Raw genomic sequence first — 19859 nt, 5'->3', positions numbered from 1 at the left:
ATAGAAGGCAAAAACTTTAACGAGCAAATCGTGAGGGACTCGACTTGACTCGAAACTTTAACGAGCACGAGTCGAGCATGTTTTATTAGCTCGAAACTTTAGCGAGCACGAGTTGAGCACATGTAAAAAGTTTTTGAGTCGAGTCAAGCACCCTCAACTCGTGATCGACTCACTCGATAAGCACCCCTAGCCTCAACATCTTACCTGGAGAATTTGCTTCTTCAAAGTAGGCTATTTGTATCAATTTTAGTATAATAATGCATGGTGATACATACATCATACCTAACTAACTAATAAGACGCAAATACACAATACATGTACCAACATATGAGATGCACAAGCCACTGAACGAATTTAAGAGCGAAGTATAGACACTCGAGTCGGAACTTATTAGACCCTAACTACGAGTCCACGTGAGAAAACCATATTTTAACGCTAGTGCATGAATAATATCCTTAATTCCTTTAACGAGAAACGAAGAGCACGTGACGCACGTCATGATCTGATTCAACAAGGTGAAAAACTGTCACCAACAAATAAAAATGCTACTCCGTACTGTATTAATTTCACATGAAAAGAAGAAGAATAGAATAGGCCTTTTTCTTGCATGCTACAAAATCCTAGATACTCTTAATTTATACAAGTAAATGTCACAACTATTACAGCTAAGCTAAGACTAGCCACCAGCCTTCTAAGATTAGGGCCATTTGGCCATGGTCGGAAAGAGGTTCGCACTAATTTAGAAAGATACCTTAATTAATTATTTCTAATCATTACCTAAGTTACCATTTTTAATTCTCTTAATTGGTTTATCCTTAAATCACTCTTAAGCTGTTACTCACTTACTCTACAATCTCATCAAAATAATCAAGATATTTGGTCAGCTAACTATGACTACAAGATTGATCAACCACTCTACAGCACCACTGAGTAAAACAAATCTCTCGAGTTATACTTATAACGTCATGTCACCATTTTGAAAGGGTGTGAATCGAGTGATTTTTCAAAAGAAAACGTCGTAAAAATTAAATGAATAAATAAAAATGTTTCACAAACATGCCCACTTTATACAACCAACGATGGATACTCAACATGATCTGGAATTGTCGTCTTAATGGGTGTAAAAGTGATCAATCGGTTGAACACACAAAATTAAACCGCTTGAATTCCTAGTGAGTTCCACATAAAATGTACAAACTTGATGACCCGAGACCTAACTTGATCCAAACTAAATTCAACTCGAATTCCCACATCTCTACTCCGCACAAAGTATGTATTTATATGTGAACGAAACAAAACAGTGACTTAGCAAGTCGACATAGTATGACTTGTGTTGTATTTATATGTGAACGAAACAAAACAGTGACTTAGCAAGTCGACATAGTATGACTTGTGTAAATGGTCTTGCTAGTTCATCAACTGATAAAAAGGAAGAAAAAGGCAAGAAAAAGACAGCTTTATGGGCTATCCAGATGCCATTTCGAGGAGAAGTTCACAATCATAACTCACAGGTTGCATGTAAGCAAGGACAAACTGGTCAAATCAATGTTCTAAAATCTAAACCCACTAAAACTAAACAAATATACTAACAATATTAGCCTTTATTATTTAGCATGATGCCTATTATTAGCATCCACTGTTTTTACGTAACAATTGAAAAAATAACAAGCTTAGTACAGTATATGCTTAGAAAGATGCTACCATAGTATAACCTCGTGGATTCTTCCAAGCATATGCATAGTGATGCTTTTGAATTTACTTGCATTCAGTATATTCCCATAATACAACACTTAACTCCCCTAAAAATAGACTAGAGCAAATTTGATTCGGATCAGATTCAATTACAAGTATTTTCAATAAACTTTTGTGTTGGTGTATCATCTTTATGTCAATATCGGGTCAGTTTCAGGTTTTCTTGTATAGGGTAAAATATCGGTCTAATTCAAGCAAATCATATCAATTAGCTGAAAACGGCTCAATATTGACCTAACCGAATCGAGCTACCACTATTAGCTTAGACTAGCAAACAGACTTGCAACAAACAGTTTCAATTTAAGGCTTTAAATAGGGAAATTATTTCTGCCGTACTGATTAAATTCGAAATTCCCACTGCTTGTAACTTGTGAGAAGTTGAATTAGTTTTCATACTAAGAAAAAATCTCCCAGATGTAGCTCTATAAACCAATAAATCAGATACGCAGCAAAAACATTGAGGAAATGTCACTTGTAAATGTGAAAGGCTAAAAAAGGGAGAAGTACTGTAAGAACAGTTAATGCACTACTTCAAACCACAATAAAGGCAAGCAGCAAAACTGGAGTACTGGTAGAAAAGACGAGAAAACTGGGAGGGAACCACCTATCTATAATTGGAAAACCAGTCCTTGAACTATTTCCAGCAAACCTGCCGGACTTTTTCTAGCTAGTAAAACCAACAAGGTCTAACCGTCTAAAGGTGCGCAACCTTACCTAGTTACCTCTATGGGCTTTATCGAGTCTTTATTTCCTAATTAAGGATGAAACAACAAACCTTTACACAAGGGAATAGTGGCATTATTCTTACATCTGAATAACAATCCTATTCATGCCAAGGCAGCAAAAAATCAAAAATTGATCACCATTTATCAACAACATTCCCCAAAATTGATAATTATGGAATCTTATACAATTGCTACAACTATTTACACAAGGCATGACCCATTACTATACCCAGGATTAAGTTGTCAAAAAACACCTTCACCACTGGATGATCCAGGCAAGCCTTTGATTACATCTCTGAGAGCATAATAGTGGCTTTCGCATTTGTGATCTGAAATTAAATTGCTCGAGAGTAAAATTTCCTGAAAATGCTGCCCAGGATGCCACTTCCAGAGTGTGAAGTACTCTTTCGCTTTGCTTCTGTTGCTGCTGCTGGTTTGGGCATCAGTATTTCTTTTTAGATAGTAAATAGTTCCTGGGACAAACAATTCTTCATGCATCAGAGCAGCATTCTCGTTGTCCCTGTTAACAGCAGTTGGCTTGGAAATTGGGGGACCATCGGCTCCAGCAAGCGAATCCTCACTTGTCAATATACCTGTTAGTCAAGGCAACAACTTACAATTGTCATATAAAATATAAATGCCTTAGTATGATGATTGAATTTCGTATACGTTCATCACTCAGATAGCGTACTGGGTATGCAGTCAAGTTGTAGATGAAAATTATCCAAAATAAGTAATCTATATGCAATGAAGGATTGAAGGGTGTGTTTGGTTTCATGTAAAACGTTTTCATGAAAAAATATTTTCCCTTATTTTCCTTTGTTTGGTTTGTGAAGGGGCGGAAAACAATTTTCCTAATGGTGGAAAATTACACTCTCAAGTCTCAATGGTGGAAAACATTTTCCTTTACAAAAGAAAGGAAGCCACATTTTCCTCCCTCCTTACCTCCTTTTTACTTTCCTCATCTATTCTCACCATTCCATTCCTATATTTTCATTTTCTCTAAGATTTTCTTGTTTTGTAAGGAAACAAAAAAAAAAAAAGAAACTAATTTGCAATTGTGGTGTTCCTTAAAAATATGTTTTCCAAAAAAATTATTTTTCATTGAAAATGTTTTAAGTCAAACCAAACGGAGCCGACATATCGAAAGAGTTATCATTAAAAAAAAAAAAAAAAAAAGGGCAGTCCAGCCCTAACCCAGAAGGTGGAATCAACTATCTATTATATTTGAATAATGCAAACCAGTTTCTAGGCCACTTGGCCAAAGCACCAAGAGACTAGAAAGAATAACAATTACAATATATAATTATATATTAAAGAATGACCCTATAATAAGAAGATATCCTTAATACTAATGTCCGTTTGCCTTCAATACAGAAAGTAATACAAGGACGTACCACCCCCTTCCTCCTCTCATTTCTGGAGCAGGCATCAAAATTGTATTAATGACAGCCCAGAATCTAGATGGTATAAGGTACTGAGATAATTTGAGGATATGTGCTATTTTACGCAAATTGTCCAATATGAATGTCCAAAGTAAGTAACTACAAAATTTTGGTTCTAATTTATTTTTCTGTTGCCACTTTTACCAACAACAGAAATGAGTGGGAGTGGAAATTATGAATACCAAATGTTCAGTAGTGATGTACCATATGTTCAGTAGTTGTATACACATACATTGCATAACTAATCCTTTTATCCATCAACTAATACCAAGCTTTAAAGTGATACAGAGTAATCAGCAACACTCTTTCCCTTTCAAGTGCGGTGTTAAGACTTCCATCAAAAACCCTTTCCGCTATATTACCAATTTACACAGCATCTACAACAAAGTTTATAGACGTTACTCAGTATCAACTAATCTTAATATTGCAAACCCTCTAAGAATATACAAACCATGGGAATATGAGATCATCGTAAATTTAATAGCTAGTCATAATGCATTTGCCAAAATATTTACTGCTAGACACAAGATATGCATAGTCAATACAAAACTACAAGTCAATTTTTAGACTGATTTGAAACAATAGCTGTTTCCAATTGGTACATTTACAAGGACATAGGGTCATACCAGAGTTGTTGGTCCTGCTTCTAAAATTTGCATAGTCAGCCACTTTCCGAGCTACATCTTGTACAGAAGACATGACCTGTTTTGCATTTGTGAAAAATTCCATCACACTTTTATAATCTTCCTTCTTCAAGACACTCATCCTACAGAAGATCAGGAGATATAAAAGAAATCATATCGTGCTATGATTTAATGAAAGTCGGCAAGGACAAAGTCGCAGACGAAAAAAAAATCATTTATATTACAGCATACTATGTTTACATAATCACTTGTCAGATTTGTGCTAGGATGGTGACATTGTCCACTACCTAAGCATGGAAGTCAACTTCCTATTCACAAATTCTACAAGCAGTAACCCCACCCCCACCCCCGCCCCCACACCCAAGAAGGAAAATATTAGCTAATGTACAGCAGAGGTTCCTAGCAACAGCAACAACATTTCAGAACGGATTTCATCATTGGTCCATAGGCAAGGTCAAAGGAGGTCCAAATGAATGCAGTTTTACCAGTTACCCCTATTTAGTCTTTACTAAAAGGCAAGGTTGTTTAGATCAACCAAAATGTTCTTGAAATAAAATAGTGAAGAAAACTATAGGAAACTACTTTTTATAGAGAAGTCTTTCTCCTTCTTTTGAGAAACATAGTAACTACAACAGAAACAACATTACAATTATTATAGTTATAATAAAAACATATAAAGGTATAGAAGCACACTGAAATAGATATAAAAGTCAAACAAATTAACATAGACATTTTTAATTTTGCAAGGAAAAGAAGCACTGAGCAGAACAGAACAAAAACTTGGACATACATAAGACCATAACCTAGAATGGAGTAGCAATTACACATACAGGAGAGACAAAGGTTCCTCCAAATAACATGATGCATAGCAAAACCTCCCTTCCTGCTTCTTAAATTGCAATCTTAGAGATTTTAGGTCGGAATAACTGAATTATGTGTTGGCAGTAGCTTACCAGTCAGTTTGAATAATTTCATTCCTCAGTCTTGCCAAAGAAGCGACACTTAACCTAGGAACAACATCGTCCTGCATGACGATATAACAAATATTACTCAGTAAAGTAGTGACTACTGACCAAACCTGCATAGGTGAGATAAAGTTCTCTCCTAATAGTCCCACTGTCCCAGAACTCAACATACATACTCATATATGCCCACCTGCATCACAACCGTGCTGACATAATCACAACAGCTTTCAGCAAGTTCTTTGGACACACAAGGAGGAGTAGCAATTCCAACAGCAGTTACAGTACTGGGATCAAATCCCAGCTCTGTGGCTGATTTTTGACGAAGCATCATTGCCAATAAAGAAGCTGTAGAAGCTCCAAGAGAATGCCCCACCAACCGTAACCTAAAACCCTGTGAATAAATTAAGCCATACTAATAAAGCAGCCTTGAAAAAGACAAAGTAAAATGTATACATGTATGTAAAAGTAAGTTGAAAAAGGAAGCAGATATCAAATTGAGCTACATAAAAAGCTTCACAACCTCATGTTTATGCAAGCACTTTTTTATCGTTCCCATCTCATGATTCAGAAACCAGCGAGCAGCCTCAGCAGTACCAAAGTGAGTTGAGTAGCCTTCAAAGGTGACATCTCCATCACTTGTTGACACAATATCAGTTACAAGGTCATATACAGTATGAGTTCCACGGATGCCAAGAATTACAAGTTTTCTGCGAGGATCAATACCGATGTAATAGCCAGGTCTCATCACGCTAGAATTCCTGATGAATTTCAGGATGTTGCTTTCTCGAAGCATGCTTTGCCTGGCGAGGCCTGCAGGGGTGTCTCTATATGATCCTCTGGCTAATTCCAAGTGATATATCAGATCTTGTACCTGATTCACATAAGCATCAAAAGAAGGGAGAATTAATAGTCTAAATACAAACTACAAAAACAAAACGTAGTGTGAATCCTGCAGCAACTAGGATATTGGTAGGTAAACATATTTAAAGTTTCCATAACAACATTATTTCTGAAATTTACCACGGATTCCGAGGTGATTTGAACACCCTTGACATCTACAAGTGGAGCTGCAGATGCTTGACGAAGATAAACAAGGTACAGTCCAATTGTGAGATCAGAGAGGCTCCAGTCTTGTAATCCAGTCTTACTTCTCTGGATACTAGCAACAATTTCAGCAATTGAACGACTACTAGGTGGAGGCTTACTTTCAGAACCATTTCCTGCTATGTAAAACAACTTCCCCAGTTACCAACTGAAAGAAAGAAACAAAAATTTTAAAGGAGACTCCATACAAACAAAATATTTTTTAACTTTCTCAAGAATTACAGCAAATAAAAATTAATTATGCAGCCATTTTGTCATTCAACACTTGTAACGTACAGTGTTTCAAAGGCAACTATACATAAGAAATTTTAAAAAAAATGTAACATTATTGAGTGATAAATGAATAATTCATGGAGGTCTTCACTAAAATTGTTTTTTGACCGGAAGACTATACAGAAAGAAAGAGAAAACAAAATACTTCATCTTCAAAAAGGATTATCAAGGCCTGGCCAGTGTGTGTGTGGTGTGTGTGTGTGTGTGTTTTGAGTGATTAAGAAAACAATTTATCTACTTATGTTAGTAATGGGAAGACAAAGACATCAGCAAGCATTTAAAGCTTGGGGATATGAAACTGGTTTAGCTGGAATGGTTAAAGAATTGATACACGAATCATGCAAATTAAGCAAGGTCACCATGACAGAATTGACTACTCTCAAAGAAAGCATAAATAAGGCCTTATATGGAAATCTTTTATGCCACCACCCCCAATGCCTTAAGAGCGTCTCAACCCAAAGAGGTAGAGAACTGGATTATATGCAATCTTATCCATACAATTTTAAGGAAACTGTTCCTATAAAACCCTTGATCTAAATTCTAAAGCTAAAAGTCCCTTACATGACTAACAACTTTATGGTGCACTTAGAAAACCATTTACCAAAACATTTATTATATTCTGTTTTGATATAAAGCCTCGTATATGAACTACAAAATTAGCAATTACCAGACCTGGAAAAGCCCACCTACAAAGCTGTAGTGCAGGTTCAAGTGCCTTTGTAAGCCATGCAAGTTCCGACTTTCGTGTACTATCATTCAGTTCATCATCATCAGAGCTATACTTTCCAAGTGTGCGATCATAATCTGTCTTATCAATGAGCTCAGACCTCTTAGATGTCTCACATGAACCTTTGCTGTCAGACTTTGAAGATAGCGATCGAAACCTGGTAAGAGCGCCATATACGAGCATTCCATATGATTCATGTTTCTTTACCATGTGCTTATCTACAGATGTGATTAAATATTACTAACACATATAATAGAAGAAAGCAGAACAAAAAGATGGGCAAATACATGCAAAAGTGCTTCAGCATAAAGAAAGAAAGGTCACAAGCAAAATGGCTTAACGATAGAAAGGTTTGCACACTGAAGTAGCAAATAAATTTTAAGCTAAAAAAAGAAGCAAAAACAGAGTAGCAAAAAGAACTGGGTAAGGGCGATCATGAAATAGAACCATGGAGCAAGAAAAGAAGCTGCATTACTAAGCATCCAGCCGATGCTTATTGTACGAGGTAACAAAAACCCCTATACTTCTAAAAGCTCAACCCATTCAACCCAAAGAAACATATACTTGACCACGAAACTAACTTTATGCTCATTACTATGATTGGCAACTGATGTTAGCACAGCACTTCATAGATAAATCGAGCAAGAAACAAAAAGGAAACAACCTATTCATAGAGTGATTCTATGGTCAATAAAGGATATGAACTACTTTTTTTCAATAGTTAGGTTCAAAAGTAGGCAAATCAACTTCTCATCTATAGTTGGAACCAAAGTCCAAAAAAACTAGAATAGATCCAAACAGACTATAGGCCAACATCAAAATGGAGCAAATCATAAACAATTAGACCTACGCCTAAGAGTCAAGGAATTCACTTAAATCTTCAGATGTGCTGCAATCGTACACTCTAATACATTAACTAGAGAAGAAACTTCTCTAAGTTCAGTTATAGATGTCACAATCGGCCCAAGGTTTCACCTCTCATTGCAACAATAAACCATAACCAAGTTTATGAGTTTATTAAGCATGTCAATGAGAGCCAAGAACATCTCATCAACAAACTTGGGCCACTTGGCTAAAGTTTTTTCGTTATGCAAAAAAAAAAAAACCGGACATATTTCCGAGCTTATTCAATATACAAACTCAGCGCGATCAACTAAGTATTCGACTCATTTAGGCTCACAATTAGTTCGTTCATAATCGTTTATGTGCTTGTCTACTTTAATCTACAGCCCACGGTATCCACATTTTTACTTTTGCTTAATTAATTACTACTGCAAAGAGCAATCTACACGACAGAAAAAAGAGTTTACCGACAAGAAATTGCGACCGTTTGATCAAAATCTTCAAACTTACTCAAATTTATCCAAATTTCCAAATAAGTGATTAACACAATACATAATCCTTCAATATTAACTCTTTACCAAACACATTAATAAATATTGTTAAAATTAGTTATAAACTTGTACACCTACACTACTCAATAGAACCACAAAATTTCAACTAATTACTCAAATCCTACATTCAAATTAGGATTCTAAATTTCTAACAACAACAAAATTTGAATTAGGAAATTCCTCAACAACAACAAGTATGCAATTATACATAATTAGCAACGAAGTACAATTTATAAAAACGGCGAAAATCAAATAGAAATGATAGTTACTAATTTTATCAAATGAAGAAGAAAAATTACCTAGTTGATGTAAGAAACGACGCAATGAAGAAGTCGCCATTGTTGGGCGCAGATGAGGAGAGAGAAAGGAAGTTAGTTAGAAAAAAAATGGGGAAAAGCCGAAAAGGTTAAGAATTGTGAAATTTGGGTGTAGTGTTTGTGATGCGGTGATGCGTGTTCGACTAAAAGAAGAAGATACGCGAAGAGGAGAAAAGGCGCGGCGGTGCCGCTTTGGGTTGTGTCAACACTCAACGCCTCGGATTTGGACCCAAGGTTGAGTTGGAGTTTTGATGCAATTTTCTTATTTTTCTAAAAATGGATTGAAAAGTTAAAGCTTAAGGGTATGTTCTTTGGAAAAACACCACCTATTATTAAAGACATTTTAGTAATAACGGTTCGATATTTTTTTTTTTGCTTTATCACCAATAATTCTTTAACATATCAAAAATTACCACTTGTTTGCCTAATTCCTCTATTATGACGTCATGTTAACACCCCCCCCCTTCTATTATGACGTCATGTTAACACCCCCCTTTCTATTTCCCTCCTTTAAAATGGAACTAAACACATCTAGTAATAAACTCTTGAAATAAGTTGAATAAATTAAAACACAACCTCACTTAAATGAAACATTTGTGATGAGTTTAGATAAGTAAAAGTGTAATTAATAAAACACACCCTTATAACCTTAATGGTTATCAAAGCTCGATGAAACAGCCTCTTATAATAATGTTCCACTATTGTAAAATTAATGCATTTTAATGTTAGCAATACAATTGTCCTCCACTAATTGTCCCGTTTCGTTTTCAACACAACACGTTTCTAGCAGTATTACTAAACCCCTGTGTCAATTAGATCGTCCCTAATATCCATTTGAAATATAAGATATTAAACAAAACAAAAAAAAAACAAAAAAAAAGGTCATATTGGTGTTATCATTAGACCATTATGTTAAATTTTAAATGGCCACGTCTATTTGGTGGATATAAGTCTACAATTGAACCAACATTTGCATCAATTATTGTAATTTCTCACATTCAAAATATTATTGTGGTTAATATTAGAGGTGTCAATTCCAAAACTTGGGTCAGGTTTGGAAAGGTTAGGTTGGGCCTATTTAAAAGCTAAATCATGCTAAATTATTAAATTATCGTTACATACGAGTCAAAATTTGTCAAATATATTTGTTGGTCAGATCTGGTCGAATAAGGTAAGTTTTTGACACCCTCTAGTCATCACCTAAGAAATGTTGACAACTTCGTAGGGTTCCTCCTTCAAATGTGATTTGGGCCTATGATTTGGGCTATAGATCACATCACATCACATCTAATATGCCCTAATTGGATTCTAAAATTCCAGCCTCCATCAAGGCATCAATCATCATCTTCTATAAAATCCCCAATCAAGTAATTAGGGTTCCATCTGCACCAACCTCATCTCACTTCTGCAAAAGCAGCACCACAAGCTAAGCCTATCTCACTCCATTTTCGATACTTTCTCTCTCATCTCTTCTTCACCATTGTAGTAATTTTCTCAGATTTTTCAAATTTGCGATTTTTGTAATTTTGTTTTGATTTAAGTTTTGAAAATGAATTGGAGAGTAAATGGAAATGATGAATGAACTATGTTTCCCTATTGGTTTGATTCGCCGATATGATGGCAACAATGTATTAGCTCTATCTGATCTTCTTATTTTCTCTCTCCTTTTCTTTGTTTATAAAATTTATGATCGAATTTGAAAAATTATAAAGAGATCGAATTTGAAAAATTATAAAGAGATCGATATGATGAATTTTTATAAAATCCTTGAAATTTCTAGGTTTGATCGCCGGGATGATGGCCAAATCACGTATTCGTACTCTGATCGTTCTCCATTTTGATTACAAATTTTTTGATTTTGATGAAAACTAATTTGTTGGTTGTTGAATATTGGATTTTCTAATTGAAATGATGATGGCACAAGGTTGAAGGCTGAGCAGGTGAAATGACGGTAATACCCCTGTTAAGCCCATCGTTTGTGCTAGATTTGAGTCCTTGATTGAGTTTCTTGAGCTTGTTTGTTTACATAGCTTGAGATAATCTCCTACAAAATATCAAGTGACGCAAATTTTATCATTTTTTCCCCCTCAAAATTCTTTTGACTTCTAAATGTTGTAAATATGTAGATTATCCTCTAAATACGGGCGTGGGTCGCACCTGTCCTGTTATTTGAAAGTTCACTTTGGGATGGACATAATCGTAACTGTAAAATTCCTGAAACCTAAACTACCTGAAAGGCTGAAACCTTCTAGCATTGAAGATAAAATGACAATGATCGATTTTAGCACAACAATGGACAACTTAGAAACTTAAATTACAAACTGTAGTTTGAACTAATTGGTAATCAAGCATTTTTTGGAGGGAAATTTAAGATGACTTTGGACTGTGTCTTTATAAAGTTGTGTGTTTTGGCGTTTGGGTAGGCTAAGCCTAAGACAATGATCAAGTCATTGCCTTTTTATCAATCTGATTGTAATGGACGAATCATGTTATGCCTTGGCCCTTGAGCAAACCCAAAGCTATAGTTATAAAACTTTTGTTGAATGTTTGGAAATAAAAAATACACTTCAATTTGGTAGTGACCCAACATGAATGGCATATATTTATCTCGATTAAACAACCATCACATTACAACAATAACATGGTGTTTGGGATGATGGATACAAATTAGAAGGTAAGATAAGGAATTATTGGGTAGGATAGAGATAATGTATTCCTTTGTTTGGTACTTGTATTTACTAATAAGCTCAATCAATTAAATTGTTCGATCATGTTGAATTCGACATTCTAAAGGCATTCAATAAAACCTAAAGCACGAGTTTTTGACAACATAAACAACAGATCAAGGACACAATCGTATTTATTTGCACCAGAATTCTTTTTTTTGAAATTGCACTAATCATGCCGAAAAAAAGTTTCCCTTGGTGAAATATACTAAGGCATGATAGGGTTAATCTTTAATATTTTTGCTTGATTTAGTGGAAAGAAGTTCAATTTCCACTAGTGACAATTTGGGAGGTGCGATTTCCTTACCTTTCCTCCACTCTTCCAAATTATTTACCCCGCTAACCCGGGCCTTTCAAAATTCTTCTAAAAAAAATACAAAAGAGAACATTTTCAAAATTACTCCAACGTGTAAAGTGCATGTGTGTGTATGTGGATACAAGGAGGCACAAGAGAAGGCTAGTGACCCAGTGCTAAACATTTACCGAGTTTGATTTCAAATTTTGGACTTAAACAATACCACCGAATACTCTTTATCTTTAACAAACTATACACTTTACAATTAAGCATCTAATCACTATATGAATTTTTTTGTATACACCCGGGTTTAAGGTGCACCCACCTGACTTGAAATTAAAAAAAAAATATATCAAATGAGTAAAATATCATACTTAGTTGTACCTACCTTTATATTTGCACCCATATACGGGGTACGAGTACTTTTTTTTTTTAGGAAACACAGCTAGCAAACTATGTTAATTAAGGGACAAAGTGTCCGAGAGTATATATTAGTGTACTTCTAGGATTAAAATTGATTAGGGGATTTTGCTCCCACCAATCGGAATGCGCCACGTGGGCCAATCAGGTCCTGCCAAGTGTCCCCCAGTTGGAACTGGCAGGGCTTGCCACGTGGCACACGCTTATTCGTCCACCTTGGACCTATTATGTCATGACACGTGGCATACTCCATGCCTAATGGAGAAACCGGCCACCCAGGCCCAACTTCCGAGGGAAGCCCAATCAGCCCTAGGTTAACCTAAACCTAGGATTGACACGTTTCCCAAGGTTATAAATACCTCCCTTAATCCTCATTAAAGGAGGAAGCATGCTAAAAACGCAGATTACACACATTAAACACTCTCACCTAGAGAGACCCAATCACTTTAATTTCCGCATTAATTACTCCTTAATCAAGTACTAACTTGACCGTCGGAGGCGGAGCTCCCACCACCAGGAGTCTCCGCTGTTTTGCAGGTACAGGCGTCCGGTTCCAGTCTCGGAATTGTAACTCTCCCGCAGGACATCAGAAAACCCCGAAACATCTGGCGCCGTCTGTGGGGAGAGTACTTCTGAGATGGCATCCACGTTTGTACCGCCTCCTGAAGAGAGACGTCCCCTAGACGACCCTCTAGTTCAGTCGGACCACGATACTGAGAATGAATTTGAAGTTGAAGCTCACACAGCTTCAGACGGGACCCTAAGGGCCCCACGTACCCGTCATACCGAAAGGAGGGAACGGGAACATCTTCATACAGGAAGCGAGCCAGCAGGCGCACCTCCTGTTCGGCAACAGCCGACTGATGGGTCTGCTCCCATCACAAGGAGTGAACTCATGACCTTCATGAGGGACTTCAAGGGAGAAATTCAAGAGTTGATCCACAAGAAGCCGCCTGCTCTGGACAAGGAGTAGTCGGCTAAGAAACCCTCCACTTCACAGAAGAGGAAGCCAGTTCAAGGACGAGAGGCAACTCCTCATCCTAAATCTAGGAAACGGGAGCCGACTGCCCTTGATTTCACAAAATACCGTTTTCCTACTCCAGGAAATAGGAAACCTCTTCGTCATATTCAGGCGGACGGGTCGAGGAAATCATACACAGACGCTCGGCTACTGCTAGAGCAGAAGAAGAGTGACCGATTGTCAGAGTCGGCCTCTACCTCAAACTTCCAAGACAGTCTGCGAAATACCTCGATGAGGCATACTCAGTCGTATCATGAGAGTCAGTCAGGCGGCACCTCCCGTCAGTCCGGCTATCATAGCGACCAGGCGGTACCAAACTTACCGTTTGTACCGCAACAACAGTATTTTTTACAGCCACCTCCGTTTGGTGGACATGCAGCAAAACACGTCCAACCTATGGACTGGAAGCTACGGTTGCTTAGACTTGGCGAACAGCCGTCGGCCTTCTCCAAGGAAATTACTGAAGCCGCTCAGCCGGCCAAAGTGAAAAATGTATTAGTAGGCGCCTATGACGGCACTACTAACCCAGAAGACCATCTGATGGCATTCACCAACCTGATGTACCTTCAAGGGTTGGATGATCCCACTTGGTGCAAGTGTTTCCCAGCGACTCTCACAGGAATCGCACAACAATGGTTCGGCAACCTGCCGACTGGTTGTGTAAATAGCTTTAGGACGCTTGCTTACTTATTCACCTCCAACTTCGCCATGAACATCCCTGCGAAGAAGACGACCCTTGATTTAGGAACAATTCAGCAGGGCGAGAAGGAGGGTCTTCGTTCTTACATCAGGCGGTTTAACCTGATGAGAATACAAATTCAAGGGTTACCGGATGAAGTAGCCTATACTGACTTTTTTAGAGGTCTCAAAGACGGGTCGACCTTCAAATTTGATTTGGTCCGAAAGAGGGTGGCGACTCTTCAAGAGGCCTTGATTGAAGCGGAAGCCTATATACAGGCGACTGATCTTTGTAGTACGGTAAAACAGTCAGACGGGAGAAGGTCCGACAAAAGAGAAGGACGACAGAAACAGTCGTCAAACAAAGATGAAAAGAGAAAAGATGTCTGGGCGGCTGATTCCTCTAAACAGCCAGCCCAGAAAAAGAAAAAAGAATTCAAACCATACTCCCCAAAGTATGCGTTTAACAAGGATAGCCAATTTATCCTAAAGGAAATCAAGGGACGGATCTCAATTGAGAAGCCGGTCCCCATGAAGGGTTCTGCAAACAACCGGAACCAAGAAAAATTATGTGCTTATCATGAAGATGTTGGTCATCACACCAATGAATGCATCAGTCTCATGCGGTATCTGGACCGCCTGGCTGAGCAAGGTGATCTTGACACTTATGTCAAGAAATCTACGGGGAACACTTCCTCAAAAAAGCAGTCGGCCAAAAAGAATCAAAAGGCCGACAGCTCCGATACAGATGATGCAGTCGTCTACACCATTGCAGGCGGCTTCTCAGGAGGCGACCCCACTATTAGGGGCAACAAAGACAATATCAGACGGTTAGATGTAAATTCCGTTCACCAAGAACGACCCTCCAAATATTCATTTCCTGAGATTGTCATCACTGAAGAAGATCTAGGAGGGGTAAGAGGGCCGCATGACGACCCTATCATTATTGAATGTAAAGTGGTCAACCAGAGAGTTGGCCGAATCCTCATAGATACCGGAAGCTCCTCAGATCTCATCAGTACCAAATGTCTGTCGAAACTAAAATATCAGACTGATTGCATACATCCGGCATCCCACCCTTTAGTAGGGTTTGGAGGAGGAGTCGTCCACCCAGTGGGACGAGTGGATTTACCCATCCGCCTGGGCGAAAAAGGGGAAGGACGAAACATGGTAGTCCGGTTCCTGGTAGTAGAAGAATTCTCGGCCTACAACATGATTCTGGGACGACCAACCCTGAATAATTTCAAGGCTGTTATAATCCCATCTCTTATGTTGCTCAAGTTTGAGAGGGATAATGGAACAGTCGGGTCCCTAAGGGGAGATCAGAGGATGGCCCGAGAGTGCTATCTCTCGGATGTCAAGCCCACTGTTCTGGCCACTGGGTCGAGTGGTGGAAAAATAGACCTTGACAATGTCAAGGAGAGTGCGCCTGTTCAAGAAGCAGGCGACAAAAAAAGAAAGGCATCCCAGACAGGGGCCGCAAGAAAAGACAGAAAATAGCAATCATTGGCAGAGGAGCGGTCGGATGAGTTCCGCCCTCAGCCGGCTGGTGAGCATACGGACCTGATCTTAGACGACTCGCGTCCTGACCGAACATTCAAAGTTGGGACGACTGCTCTGAGAGTCCTAGGTGACGACTTTCACAAACTATTGAAAGAATACAAGGACATCTTTGCATTCGAAGTCCATGAAATGCCAGGCATTAGTCCTGATCTGGCGGTACATAAACTGGCCGTAGATCCGAAAAAGAAGCCGATACGGCAGAAGAAGCGGAACCATGGCGAAGAAAGAAGTCAGGCGGCAGCCGCCGAAGTTAAAAAATTACTTCATGCAGGGTTCATTTGGCAATGTTACTTCCCAGACTGGGTTGCAAATGTGGTGCTTGTTAAAAAGCCGAATGGCACCTGGCGAATGTGTGTAGACTACACAGACTTAAACAAGGCGTGCCCCAAAGACAGTTACCCTCTGCCTAAAATTGATAATCAGGTCGACTCAACAGCCGGCCATGCTTTGATGAGCTTTATGGACGCCTACTCTGGTTTCCATCAAATTCCTTTATGGAAGAAAGATCAGGAGAAGACGGCCTTCGTCACTGATCAGGGGTTATACTGTTACACGGTCATGCCGTTTGGTCTTAAGAATGCCCCGGCCACTTTCCAGCGAATGATAAACACTGTGTTCTTTGACCAAATTGGGAGAAATGTCGAGGCATATATTGATGATATGATTGTCAAGTCTAAACTTCAGAAAGATCATCTGTCGGACCTCCGAGAAACCTTTGCCACACTCAGGCGGCACCATGTCATGCTCAATCCCAAGAAATGTGTCTTTGGAGTTGAGTCTGGGAAATTTCTCGGATTCCTTATCAATTAGAGAGGAATAGAGGTGAACCCTGAGAAGGTGCAGGCGGTCATTGACATGCAGTCACCTCGTACCATCCGAGAGGTTCAGAAGTTAACAGGTTGTCTGGCGGCCTTGGGAAGATTTCTAAGCCGATCAGGCAACAAATGCCTATACTTTTTCCAGGCAATTAAGAAAAAGGCAAGGTTTGAATGGGGGCCGGATGCTGAGACGACCTTCCAGAAATTGAAAGTTCACTTGCATTCCTTGCCGAGGCTGGTCAGCCCTTTGCCCAAAGAAGTACTCTACATGTGCCTGACCGTCTCTGATCATGCGTTAAGCGCTGTTCTCCTTGCTGAAAGAGACGGATGTCAGCTCCCGGTCTACTTTGTCAGTCACGTACTGAAAAATGCCGAGTTGAGGTATCCCTTAGTGGAGAAATTTGGTCTTGCACTCTTCATGGCTGTTAAAAAATTGAAGCCCTACTTTTTGGCACATGCAGTCGTCGTGTATACAGACCAACCTATCAAGCGGCCACTGACCATCATGGAGTCGTCAGGCCGAATGATCAAATGGGCCATAGAAATACAGAGCCTCGAAGTTACTTTCGAGCCTAGAAAAGCAGTGAAGGGGCAAGCCTTTGCTGACTTTATTGTTGAGATGACTCGTCCTCCGGACTCTCAAGTTACAGACCAAGTCTGGAAGGTATATGTGGACGGAAGCTCTACTTCAAATGGTTGTGGAGCAGGCGTCATATGTCAGTCGCCAGAGGGCGACAGGTACGAGTATGCTCTACGCTTCAGTTTTCAGGCCTCAAACAATGAGGCAGAATATGAAGCTTTACTAGCCGGAATCCGCATGTGCAAGGCGGCAGGGGCAAGAAAAATAGACGCCTGTTCCGATTCACAATTGATAGTGAGTCAGTACAATGGCGAATACGAAGCAACACATCCGGCCATGATCAAGTATTTACAGGCGGTCCGACAAGCAGTCGGCTCCCTTGAGGATTTCCACTTGGTCCAAGTGCCGAGATCAGAAAACAACCAGGCGGATGAACTTTCAAAATTAGCATCATCCGCAATTTTTTGGGAAGTAATGGAGAGGAGAAGCATTGAGGAAGAACCTATTGGAATCTTAGACAGAAGCTCAACCTGGATGGATCCAATCAGGGCATATCTGACAAACGGTACCCTGCCGGATGATCATCAACAGGCGACAGCACTAAAAAAACGAGCAACCAGTTTTGAAATAATAAAGGGAGAACTTCACAAAAGGGGGTACCTTCAACCCTTCTTAAAGTGTGTTACTCCAGAAAAGGGACGAGAGATTCTAGACGATCTTCACTCTGGTTACTGTGCTTCCCATATAGGCGGCAGGACGCTTGCTCAACAGGCAAGGCGGCAGGGCTACTTTTGGCCTACTTTAGAAGCAGATGCAATGGAGATGGTGAAAAAATGTGACAAGTGCCAAAGGTTTGGCAAGCTAATTCACCGTCCGGCTACTGAACTCACTACCATTCATAGCCCACTACCGTTTGCTAAGTGGGGCATGGATATTCTGGGTCCATATACGCCTGCTACAGGCGGAAGGAGGTACATACTTGTTGCCGTCGACTACTTCACTAAATGGGTAGAGGCGGAGGCTGTAAAGGGAATCAAGACGAAGGATGTAATTTCATTCATTTGGAAAAATGTCATCACTCGGTTCGGGGTTCCCATGTCTATGGTTTTTGATAATGGTCCCCAATTTGAGACGCCTGTTCTCAAAAGCTGGTTGGGTGACCAAGGAATTGCACACTACTTTGCATCTGTCGGCTGTCCACAAGCAAACGGCCAGGTAGAAGCCTTTAATAAAATCATCTCAGACGGTCTCAAGAAAAAGATTGAACGAGCAGGCGGCCTATGGGCAGATGAATTACCACATGTTCTCTGGGCCATTAGGACGACTGAAAAAGGGACGACTGGAGAAACTCCATTCCTCCTAACTTACGGTGCGGAAGCTGTTCTTCCAATAGAACACTACGAGCCGACTCTTCGAGTAATGCTATATGACGAAGAGGAAAACTGGGAAGCCATGCGCCTGGCATTAGACTCACTTCCTGAAAGGAGGGGCAATGCTGTCTTGCGCCATGAAATTTACCGCCTGAGAATGGCTAGATCATACAATAAAAAAGTACACAGGCGTCCACTCAAAGTGGGGGACTTTGTACTTAGAAAAATGGAAGCAGTTGGTAGGGCTAATGAGTCTGGTAAACTAACTCCCAACTGGGAAGGACCCTACCGAATCTGTGAAGAGGTCAGGGACGGTACCTACCGTCTGGGAACACCAGACGGACAACCGTTGCCTCGAACTTGGAATGTAGATAATCTTAAGAAATATTTCTTTTGAATGATGTAAATAGTCAAGGGCTACTTAATAAAAGTTTGCATACTTAATATTCAATTTTGTACTAAGAGGGGCACGCCTATTAACAAACAGTCGGCTACTCTCCATGTTTAATTTTTTATTCTTACTTTAGAGGGGGCATGTCGTCTGTACCTTTACAGTCGGCTACTCTCCATTGAGTATCTTACTCTATCTTCAGAGGGGCATGCCGTCTGTACCTTTACAGTCGACTACTCTCCATTGAGTATTTTACTCTCTTCAGAGGGGCATGCCGCCTGTACCTTTACAGTCGGCTACTCTCCAATGAGTATTTTACTCTATCACCATAGGGGCATGCCGTCTGGACATATAGTCGGCTACTCTCCATAGAAGAGGGCCGACTGGTTCCAAACACACAGCCACCCCCCTTATACTTAACTAAAAATGATCAGGGCCTGGCCGACCCTGTGCCTAAACAGGCGGCTACCCTCCTTTTACTTAGCACCTACGTTCACCAAGAACTAACCAAGGCCACAGGCCGAATGATCAGACCAGGCGCCAAGCCAACTGATCCAATCTTCAAAACTAATACGACCTGTCCCAACATCATAGCAGGCGTCCGGCGGCATCCCTCCGGATGAAATTCGTCGCAGAGAGCAGCTCCCTTTT

The 19859-nt window shown here is 39.7% G+C and overlaps 1 protein-coding gene across 1 annotated transcript; it reads right to left on the bottom strand.

Moving 5' to 3' along the window:
• Positions 1-2638: 2638 nt before the first annotated feature.
• LOC110734379 lies at positions 2639-9794 on the bottom strand. Its single transcript, XM_021914515.1, has 8 exons — positions 9329-9794; positions 7581-7853; positions 6552-6751; positions 6052-6402; positions 5722-5922; positions 5520-5590; positions 4549-4688; positions 2639-3070 (listed from the first exon to the last, which is right to left on the bottom strand). Exons 1-8 carry the CDS (start codon positions 9366-9368, stop codon positions 2721-2723), a joined length of 1626 nt encoding a protein of 541 aa, XP_021770207.1. The 5' UTR covers positions 9369-9794; the 3' UTR covers positions 2639-2720.
• Positions 9795-19859: the final 10065 nt, after the last annotated feature.

The sequence above is a fragment of the Chenopodium quinoa genome, unplaced genomic scaffold (assembly GCF_001683475.1).
Source record: "Chenopodium quinoa cultivar QQ74 unplaced genomic scaffold, ASM168347v1, whole genome shotgun sequence".
Classification (NCBI taxonomy): domain Eukaryota; kingdom Viridiplantae; phylum Streptophyta; class Magnoliopsida; order Caryophyllales; family Amaranthaceae; genus Chenopodium; species Chenopodium quinoa.
The sequence above is the reverse complement of the archived record's forward strand: the minus strand, read 5'-3'. Positions and strand labels throughout refer to the sequence as shown.